General features: G+C 45.8%; 1 protein-coding gene across 1 annotated transcript; it reads right to left on the bottom strand.

Annotated features, from left to right (window-relative positions):
• Positions 1-1,563: 1,563 nt before the first annotated feature.
• On the bottom strand, positions 1,564-6,702 carry ACRALDRAFT_1059143 (uncharacterized protein). The gene is made up of 3 exons (XM_071015982.1): positions 6,374-6,702; positions 3,410-6,315; positions 1,564-3,239 (listed from the first exon to the last, which is right to left on the bottom strand). Exons 1-3 carry the CDS (start codon positions 6,658-6,660, stop codon positions 1,876-1,878), a joined length of 4,557 nt encoding a protein of 1,518 aa, XP_070880234.1. The 5' UTR covers positions 6,661-6,702; the 3' UTR covers positions 1,564-1,875.
• Positions 6,703-10,939: the final 4,237 nt, after the last annotated feature.

The raw sequence follows: 10,939 nt of genomic DNA, 5'->3' as shown, positions 1-10,939 counted from the left end.
CCGGTTCTATTATCCGAATCCGAGTCCGAAGCAGCGCCCCCGGTGGCCACGAAATTAGATAAATCTTTAGAAGGGTCTTTCGAGGGTGACTTCTATTAACCCTTATTTCCCTTACTTTCGGCGTCCTTTTTAAGGTTACTCTGGAACCTCTTTCGGCGATCGTTATCCCAGCTAGCGATAATCCGGTTATAGCGTCCTTCCGTTTCTTTAGATAGCTTAAAGGTCTTCCCTCTTCGGGCCGGGTTAATATTTAGGTAGGTCTAAATTAGCTTATAATAGCTTCGGGTCTTCCGGGCTATACGGTAATCGTAAATAAATTCCCTCTTAGTACCCTAACCCTATTAACGATCCTTTCGATCTAATTAACGATCCAATTACTAACCTTCTTTATCTTTTCCTAGGAACGTGGCTATATAAAATAATAACGATCCCGGCTGCTAATCTATACGCAGAGGGTGCCTATAACGTAACCAGGTAGTATATTCGTTAATAACGCTCTTAATATCCGGTAAATCGTCCTCGTCTTCTTCCGTTAATATTATAAAAAACCGGGCTTCCGACCACTCTAGGGAAATCGATCCGATTATGTTAAAAAAACCGTTAAGCTAGTCTATCTTCGAATAGATCACGCGAACCTTATACGTCTTTGCCCTATTATATAACTTATAGAAGTTATTAAGCTAGGGTTAATAAGGCATCTTCCTAAATAGATTATATATAATCGTCCTAATAGCGCTTAATAAGTCACCTCTAGGAGGCGTTAGTGGGCTTAAGGCGTGCTTTTAGGATTTATAGGATTTCCTTTAGGTCGTCTTTACTAGCGAAGGACTCCGCGAGGCTCCGGTCTATAATAATAATAATATAATCTAGTACCGCCTTAATCGCGGCTTTTTCCTGCTTATATTCGTTATAGGAGAAGAGCCAAAGCTTATATCTTTAATCCTAATTTTTATCGTCTTTACTTATAGTAAAAGGGCTAACCTTTTAGAGGCGTTTTAGACGTTTCGTATCGTTAAGATCCGGATCCACGAGCGTCGTAACCTTATTAAAGAGGGCGAGTTCTATTATACGCAGATACTATTAATGCTAGTCCTTTAAAGAGGTTAGTATAACCGAAGTTATCGTAACGGCGTGGACGAGCAGTTAATTAGATAAAGCAGGAAAAGGAGAAGGAGAAGGAGGAATTAATAGAGGCGGTTAAAGGGGTTAGTGATAATAGGCAGGCGGACGGGCTAGTAGACGACTCTATCCGTAACAGAACAGGGACTTAAAAAGAGAGGCTCTAATCGTAACGATTAAGAGCTTTAAAAAGAGAGCTTTAAAAGAGAGAGGCATAGAGCCTAGAACTATTAGATCGACCGGAATAAAGGCGTTTACTAGAGCGCCAGGCTTATAACTATCAGGACACTAACATTATATAAAGTATAACTTATATTTATTATAGACTATAAAAGAGTACTAGTCTACGATATTAAATATATACCTATAAGAGGGGGAAAAGCACTATGATATATCTAATAGAAGTACCGCCGTATTCGGAGCAGTATATGACGTGGCTCTGCGAATGTACCCAACAGGCTATCGGGGCATTTGGGCACAAATGCATGACAGTGTGACATGGCTCTACGAATATAACCCATCGGGCTTTTCGGGCTTTTCGGGGACCTTGGGCATAAATGCCTGACAAGGGGAAAAAGTACTATAGTACGTCCATCAGAAGTACCTCCGTACTCGGAGCAGTGTGCTAACGTGTCCTTGATTATCACCCAACGGCCTTATCGGGGACCTGGGCACAAATGCCTGACAGTATGAGCTAGGTAGCTGAGATAACCTGAGATAACCCATAATATAAGGTGAACACTGTCTATCCGGCAATTAGATGCTCGCTCTACGGGGGGCCATAGTCTTCCGCAGCGCCTTCTTAGCCTCTGTTTCTTCCACCAGGGAGAGCATACCCTGGTCCCGAAGCCTCTGTAAGAACTTCGTTCCATACTCGTATCCTACCTGGTAGATTTCGTCGAATTTTCCGAAGTCAAGGGTGCCATACTCATCAACTGGTGGACGCATGTAAATGCAGCCCGGCATCGTTTTGGCTCGTTCAAGTGCATCCACGCTAGATACATAAGCTAACCTGGCTTGTATCTCTGCAAGCGTCGGCGGGTTAGGTGTCGAAGAGAAGGGATTCCAGCGATTGAAAAATGCCCATACTCCAGAAAGAGAATCCCCGTACGTCTGAGGCGTATCATCATCAAGAGATCCTACATCGACAGCGAATATAGTCTCAACACCAAGCCTCTTCATGTGGGAGACCGTAAGGTTGTCGACATACCCGCCGTCCAGAAGCATGCTGCCCTCGTCGGCCAGCGGAGGAACCAGGCCCGCAAGAGACATGGATGCACGGATGTATCGCCAAGCGTACCCGCTGGTGTGGTACTCAATCCGACTCTTGCTGATGTTAGTCGTGTTGCAGTAAAATTCAAGCCAAAAGTCTTCAATTTGATCCTTGCCGAATGTCTTGAAGATGCCCCTGTTAAATTCATGACCTGTTGTATAAGAGGCGGTAGGGTAGGTCAAATCAAGAGCGAATCGCCATATGCTTGCCATTCGGCCGGAAAACTTTTTCGCCAGTCCGTAGATTGGAACAACATCTGCATGCCGTGCATAAAGCGCTCCGATAAAGGATCCGATGGATGTCCCGCCCACAAGGTCGATTGGTATCCCTGCTTCTTCCATAGCGCGAATGATGCCAATCTGAGTGATGCCTCTTGCGCCCCCGCCACCCAGGACAAGCCCAACAGATTTACCACAGAGTCTTCTTGCTAGTCGATGGAAGTCGCCCTTGAAGTGCGCGTCTGGAGAATAAAACGGAGTGTGCCGAGCTTTCTTCGACGTGTACTTCTGTATTTCAGCGTGTAAGATCTGAACCCTCTCCTTCAATGTGGTATTGGACCGTTTAGATGCTGAATGAACTGGCACGATGTTGGCGCGAAATTCCATCTGTACATGGTAGTGTCCACCGTTAATCCACATGCGATTTCGAAGCCATGACCGTGCAAGGCCCGGTGTCGAATAGCGCTCCGCATGAAGCAGGACTAGAATTTTGCGCGCGGTAGACTTCATGCCAAGCATGAAGCGCTCATACTCGCCTATTTCAGGAGATCCCTCGGCAAGACCAACAAGCAGAATACAGTCCGCCTGTGAGATACATGTCTGTGTCCATGGTGAGTTTACGCTGGTGTCTAGCGCATAGCAAGGTTAGCATGAACGACATCGCACTCGGATAAGGAATGAATAGTAGGAGGACGGCGATAGGAATAATTCTAGTTAATATATAGCCATCAGCGGCTTGGCCGCTGAGACAAATGGTTCATCATGGAGGCAGAAAAAAGATGTGGGAAACTGTACGTACCTGCTACGTAGACAACAAGACCATACTTCTCTTCCAAGTCAGCCAGGTACTGGGACAGCTTGAGCTTTCCCATCTTGTTAAAAGCGTGCTTGCCAAGATGATTCAAGATGGCTGATTGGTTGAGAGAGATAGCGCCGTTGGCGGGTCCAACTTGGGCCAGAGCATTCATCAAACGACTGCCGAAGTCGATAACCGGAACTCCCGACGTGACAGGCAGTACCGCCACTGTCCTCAGATTCAGTGCCGAGGAGCCTTTGCCGAGAGATGATGATGTGCCTGCCTCCCTTGATACAAGTTGCGATGGACCATCGACGAGGCTCCGCATACGGGATGCAATGATTTTCGAGATTTTAATGGTTATGTTCGGGTGTTCTTGGGCCAAACTGTTGAAGAGACTGCGGGGGAATTTGACCAGTTCCGTCTCCCGTATTGCATGTAAAGTGCCCAAGCGAGCTGACTCTGTGAGCACTTCTAGTTCACCGACACTGTCTCCCTGCCCAAACTCGGCTCGTGCAGTCAACCCGTGCCCGCCACCCTTGCGATCTTCCACTAGACGAAGGCGTCCGTTCAGGACTATGTAAATGGCTTCACTCTCCTCACCGTCGTGGAAGATGACCTGGCCGGCATTGACTTGATCCCAGTCCAGAGCGAAGTCAATGTGAAGTAAGAGACGGGGTAAGAGGGTGGTCAACCGTTTGGCCATGGTCAACAGAACGATCGGATAACGATCCACTATCCGATCTAGCGACGAGCGGGGCAGAAAGCCGACATACACATCCGTCTTAGCGACAATATCGATGAAAGACCTGTACGAGGATACCGTGCTGATATACCCGGCAAGTCCGCCAGGTTTGATGAGCGAGACACTTTGTCGAACTTTAGACGTGTTTCTCTTGCTAGTTCTCTGACTGGCGTCGGGGACATTCAGGGATGAAGAGCCACGGTGATCTAGCCCGCTTGGGTGTAGAGACGATCTACCTGAAGTTCGGGGAAGGTCTGCCGATTGCTCTGGGCCTGCAGTGCCGATATCGAGGAAGCCGTCGACCACGTAGTATAAACCAGGGCTTCTTTCGCCCTCTTCGACCAGCACAGAACCCTTGGGGAAAAACACAATGTCAAGCTCATCTCTCATGTCATGTGCAAGATTGTGAGCACTCGGTGTGTTGTTCAAAGTTACGCTGCTCGAGGCGAGCGATTCCGTGTCCCCGTCCGCACCTTCAAAGGGGCCAATGATGCCAAATGCATTGCTGCTTCCGAGGACTGTCTTCTGACGTCTCTGATCGTAGGAGAGAAGCCTTGGAGATCCTTCATTAGATTCGGGTTCTCGGGAAGCGCCGCCTGTGCCATTTAGGCCAATGGCCTTAAACATGCATTCCAGAATTGATGTGCGAAACAATGCGTCTTCATCCGCCGAGTCACTAGAACTAACTGAGAGATGGGAATGATTACGCGTTGTGACGGGATGAGCTGAACGTCGTGAAGAAAACCCAGACCTTTCCCTGCCCAAAGCCAGACTGTCTGAGTGATAAGAGGAGTCCACGGAGCTAGGTGGACGATGACCAACACGCGCTAAATGAATGTTTGCGAGGAGATCGCCAGGGCTTGGGCCGTGGGGCGGAGGTGTTTCGCCCCTGGCAGCATAATCTATGGTCGCTAGCGGGTGCTGTTCTTTTGGTGTCGGGTGCAGCCTAGCATCTTGACGCAAGGCTGCTCGTGAGTCCCGTCGGTGATGGGCGCTGACATTATGAAGGGCAGTACCCTTGCTATTTGCGTCAACATCCGTGGGCTGACGTTCTTGGGTGAATTTGACTTTTAAGCGCGAAAGGGCATCCCCTCGCAACAAATTGGGAAGCTGACACACGGTGTACTGGTTCGTACTCTTTTCTGTTTGCAAAACTTCATCAGAGAGTCCAAGGTATGAATAAGCCGTGGCAAGTGTGACCCGTTGGAATCGGGAAAGGATAACCTGGACTATATGCGACGTCGCCTTTGGATAGACTTTTGTTAGCCGTCGAAAGGCGCTGGCTGGTATGATAGCGATGGTCGTGTCAGCTGTTGCCCGGGCGATAATGTCAGGGTGCGCTGAACTGGAAGGTTCACGATTGGGCAAGTCGGGTGTGGATGAAGACTGACGCATTGTCGCAGTCGCAAGTGAGATGGATGGAACCCTGGGGCGGCTAGCTGTGCTGGCCCCCGTCACTGGGCGAGCAGACTCGTCCTCTCTGGATTTCTTCTCCTCGTTACCGTTAAGATGGGGTGTGTCAGGATGAGAGCTGCATGATGTATGGGACGGTACTCCAGATGCAATACCTCTGTCGGTTTGATGGCTGCGGTACTCGAAATGCGCAACATTGGGTTCTGGCACCACATCGTCATTCGCCCGTAGCCGGACATCTTCTGTGAAGAGAGACATTATCGAAAACAGAGAAGACATAGGAGCTCCATTCTTCACTTCAGTAAGAAGCTGGTACTGTTGTGTAGACGGATGGGCATCATTCTCATCCACAGGAGCGCTGTCGAGGCTGGGCTGCAGGCTCGAGTTATCAGACCTCACCGCTTGACCAGACTTGACGAAAATCTCAACAAATCCATCGACCACGATACAGAAACCTTTCTCTTCTTCGAGATTAATAGTTTCCCCCGCGATCAGCTTCCTCGTTTGCATGCTCCGAGTCAATTCGTGGAAAACTGGACGTTCAAGGTAGCCAAAGATTTTGATGGCGCTGAGAAACTCGTCCAAGTAATTGGATAATCCTGGCTTCACACCCTCTTCGTGCGAGTCTGGGAAGAGATCTATATCAGGCTCTTTCCGTTGAGGTTCGGGAGGGAGCCGGGAGTACATGTTAAGTAAGCGATACCGTACGACCCAAGTCGCAACAGCTGCAACGAAGGCCATGATCACCATTCTAGATTTAATCTAACGCATTAGCGGCACGTCTTTGGTGTGGATTTGGGCCGACATACAGCGTGGTGGCATTCATTGTGACAGTCCAACTCGCTGAAAAAACTGTGAGGAGGGAAGTAGGTATCGTAATCGTGCCTAGGCGGATGACAAGGTATAGACCGGACGATGCGAGCTGCAACAGGGTAATGATAAGCCAGACCAGCAGGCCCAGCCATTTCGGAGTCCCATGATCGGAGGTCACATCATGAGTTGGGCCGAGAGCTGAGGGGGTGGACGGTTTTGAGCCATCAGTAGCAACCTGCTGGAGGCTGTTGGCCAACTTAGCAGAGATCGAGAGGTCTGCCATGGCTGATTACACGGTGGAAGAGCAGCCCAAGCAGAGAACTGGCTAGGAGGCTGGACAATTAAGGCCCCGTTCGACAATTTCAATAACTTGTTGGAAAACGTCAACGTAACCAAAAAATGCATAACTCATGACCCACCGTGCATAAGGGCCCCTTTGTATATAATACTTTCGTAATAATCGCATTTTTATAGGGAAACACTGCGGCGCCCGTACATTTTAATATCGAGCCTATAAAGGTGGAGCATATTCTCTTACTTACACACGGCCCACCTTTTAACGGCAAATGGAGGTCTTAGCGGGCCTAGGTATATACAGTTATATTATACTAATTCCACTTTAAGCGCGCCTCCTTAAGTATTATCTAATCTAAGGCTCTATTGATTTATAAGAAAGCGCTCGAGGAGGAGGCGTTAAAGACTTCTTCTAAACCCCGGAGCCTAGAAGGATATACTGGAACTGATGAAATGGAATGTGTATAATATAACTGTATGTACCTTGTCGCAGACTTTTACCACTACGCTAAAAAGGAATATCCCCTATAACGATAGGGTAAGTACTGCTTATATTGGTTGTGACACACCCCCTTAGCCTGTAAAGGAAGATCTCGTACTTTAGAGGCTGATCTCGGATACATCACTGTACTGTGCCCCCAGGACAGATCCTCAGGCCCTTAGCAGTGTTTAGTGGCTCGCATTCTTATGCCTTAAAGTATCTCCTTGGCTAGGGTTGTTCGAACGTGTTTCGAACCGGTGCGGTGTTCGGCGTGCGGGGAAGTTCCAGGAACAGTCTAGTATCTGTTCCTCCCGGGCTTATAACTGTCGCAGACTTTTACTACTACGCTAAAAAGGAATATCCCTTATAACGATAGGGTAAGTACTGCTTATATTGGTTGTGATATGTTATATGACTAAATGGGTTATGTAAATACAGTTGTACCGATACGGCTATGCAGCTCGGAAATTGGTCTCCGAGCTCTTGGGCTACTAGCCACTAGAGCAGGTGTGGCTTATGGATAAAATAGGCTACTGGACGGGGATTCCTATTAGTTATAGATAGCCGAGGCATAGCCTATATATAGCTTAGCCTCCTACGAGCCTAAGGTATAGAATTAAGGTAATCTATTATATCTATATAGCTTAGTTCGGTCGATTATAGCTTCTTATTATAGTTATAAGCCCGGGTAGTAGCAGTATACTAGTAACTTCCACTGCTTATAAAGACTGTTCCGAGTTATAATTCCTTTATCTCTTTTTAAACACTTATTTTATCCCCTGTCCACTTCTATTATATATCACCTATTCCCCTGTACCTGCACCTCGCTTACTTTTCCGTTTTTAAGCACTATAGCCTATACCTTAGAGATCGACTACGCGGTTAACGCTTCGGATATAACTAAGCTTATATACTCGAACTATTAGATCGACTAGTACTCTGCGGTTAAAGGCGCGGCTTATACGCTAGAAATATAGTATATAATCGATCCGGACAAGCCTAATTAGTTTACTAATATCCTACTAAAGCTTAACCCTATTTCCGAGCACTAGATACGCGAACGCCTTACGGTCCGTAGCGGCGAGACTATCACGCTACTATCCGATAATAAGGTCGAAGCAGCTCTGCTTAGGGCGCTATAGTCCTCGGATTTAAAGAGAAAGGAATACTAACCCCTTATTAGGAAGCTCGAAACGATCTTATCTCTAATCCAGAAGACTACTAACGCCGCCGGCTTCGAGATAGCTATCTCTAAAGCTATCTCGGTAATATAGGCAGAGCCGCTTATATCCATAGTCCGCGAAGATCGCTATACTATTCGCTAGCTACTTAAAGCTCTCAAGGACGCCTACGCTCCTAGTAAGCTCGTTATTCTTTTAACTATCCAGAACGACTATCGATCTATCCTACACGATACCTAACACGGAAATACTAAGCCGGAGGCTTAGTATAAAGCTTAGATCCGTTAATTATCGCGCGCTAGAAACTATAGATAGAAGGAGGTGGATAAGATTTTAGTAATCCGCGAGTTTATACTAGCTATATATCGCTTTATACCCTAGTAGTCCTCTGCTAAGCTACTTAAATTAGGCGATTATCGTAGGAAGAATATCTAGCCTAAGATCCTTAGTTATAGCTAATCCTTTATCGATTTTATCCACGACTTAAAGACAAACGCCCGTAGCGGCTTAGCAGTATATACTACGCTTAGCGGCCGTTCCGACTAACCGAAGGATAGCGGTTAAGGGGGTCGACGGTACTACGAATACCCTTATTAGCGCTCCTATCGCTAGAAGCCCTTATATTATAACTATTTAAAATACGCGCTTACCGGTAATAGCGCGAATACGAAGGTTAAGCTAGATAAGGCCCGGTATAATAAGATCCGAGTAGAATACTAGAAGTTATATTAGAAGCCTCTCCGCGAAAACCTAGTAAAGTTAGGCTAGACTATTAGAGCGGATTCGTTAAAAAGCAGCAGCTCTCCCGCCTATCCAGGTTATATCGTCGCGGTTACTCTTAATCCCGATATAATCTACGGAGAGCATTAAGCTACGCAGATTTTTACTACTATAACGCCTAGCTTATATCCGCTCTCAAAAAGCACCTTACTTAATAACTACGGAGCTGCTTATCTAGTAAACTCGCTTAACCTCCTCGAACCCGGGATATTTATCCTATCTAACGGCGAATATATTAAGGCCGGCACGACTTTTTTTCCGATCTTAGGCTATAGTACCCGAGTACTATAAGGGATTTTTAACGGCGCTAAAGGAGCTCCGAAGGTGGATTTAATACTAAAGAAAATAGCTATCGTTAAGGGTTTTTACACGAATATAGTCTTAGAGGCTCTGCTACGAAAGGTTAGAATTTAGGTCTAAGGCTACGATTACTCCCTACGCTATAAGACGCCTAAAAAGAGCCAGATTTTATTAAAGATAAGCCGTCGATATAACCTTACTTTCCTCGAATATAAGCCCCTTTCTTTATACTTCTTTTCTTCCTATTTAGGTCCTAAAAGCTACGGGGTGATTCCGATCCGTATAGACCCTATCTAGCTATTTATAGTAGCAGCTTACCGACTAAGGCCACGCTTTTATCCTTCTTACGACCCTCCACGTCCCCGTATCGATATTAAGAATCTATAGTATCTTAGGGCAGGTTATCTTAGGCTAGAGGCGCTCCGCGCGCTAGTTAGAAACGCCTAAAATATATAGATTTCTAGAACCGAGCGGCATAACTATAAGACCTACCGGATAACCTACTAAACTCAGGTTATCTCTCGCCGGAAATTAGAGAACCGCTTACCTTACCCGTTTTAGCGTGTACTATAGGATATTAGAGACTTTCTAAGCGGCTATAACAGCGATAGGTAGGCTATCTTCCTTAGGGATAAATATAGCGGGTAGACTTTCGTTATAATATTACTATATAAGATAGTAGATAAGGTGTTCCGTGTTCTTTTTAGCTTTAAAAGGTAGGTTAAGAGATAGTTCCAGGTAATGATTTATAAACTATGCTCTGATAATAAACCTAGCCTATTATCTTTAGGTAAAAAGTCGCGTTATAGGCACTAGAGCGGAGTAGAGGGTATTAACCTAGAAATAACTCCCCCTTATACTTATAAACCGAATAGCGGTATCGAACGCCTTATTAAGGAGATTACGGATAAAATAAACGCTATACTTAACGGCGCTAGTCTCCTAGTAAAGATATAGCCGGAAGCGTTAAAAGCAGTAGTATACCTATATAATATAAGCCCGTTATAGCGGCTCGAGTAGAAATCCCTAGTCGAATTCCTTTATAACTGGTTTAGGTATAAGGCTCCGATTCCGATTAAAGAGTATACTATTAACCTACGCCCGGATTAAAGCGGCGTCTACGCCTATAGGTACCGCGTATATCCTTTAATCCGTAATAGGGAGGCAGGAAGAGATAAAAGGAGATTTAAGGTTAGCCCTAGGGCTTATATCGGGTATCTTATAGGCTACGTAGCTTATAATATCTACCGGATTTAGGTTCCGCTACTAGATAAGGTGATTTCTATACGTAATATAAGTTTTAATAAGCAGATCTTCTATAAGTAAGCTATAGAAAGCTTAGAGGCGCTGCCCGTAAAGGAGACTTTTAAGTAAATTATATAAATCGAGGAGGAAGACTTATTAGATAATTATTAGATCTTATAAATAGACTATTTTAGTATTTCCGAGTCCTATTCTATAAGCTCGGGGGTAATAAACACGTATATATAGGCAGCTTTATCCGGAAAATAAAGCGACTTAGTTAT

Source organism: Sodiomyces alcalophilus (assembly GCF_042370955.1).
Source record: "Sodiomyces alcalophilus JCM 7366 unplaced genomic scaffold ACRALscaffold_1, whole genome shotgun sequence".
Lineage (NCBI taxonomy): Eukaryota > Fungi > Ascomycota > Sordariomycetes > Glomerellales > Plectosphaerellaceae > Sodiomyces > Sodiomyces alcalophilus.
Note: the sequence above shows the minus strand (reverse complement) of the source record. Positions and strands in the feature narration are given on the sequence as shown.

What these genes read in the sequence shown, in the direction of transcription:
- ACRALDRAFT_1059143 (XM_071015982.1), bottom strand. Translation starts at nt 6,660, where the DNA reads ATGGCAGACCTCTCGATCTCTGCTAAGTTGGCCAACAGCCTCCAGCAG. An exon ending in ACAATGAATGCCACCACGCT is followed by an intron (nt 6,316 to 6,373) that starts GTATGTCGGCCC and finishes GATTAAATCTAG; the next exon opens with AATGGTGATCATGGCCTTCG. An exon ending in TCTTGTTGTCTACGTAGCAG is followed by an intron (nt 3,240 to 3,409) that starts GTACGTACAGTT and finishes GCTATGCGCTAG; the next exon opens with ACACCAGCGTAAACTCACCA.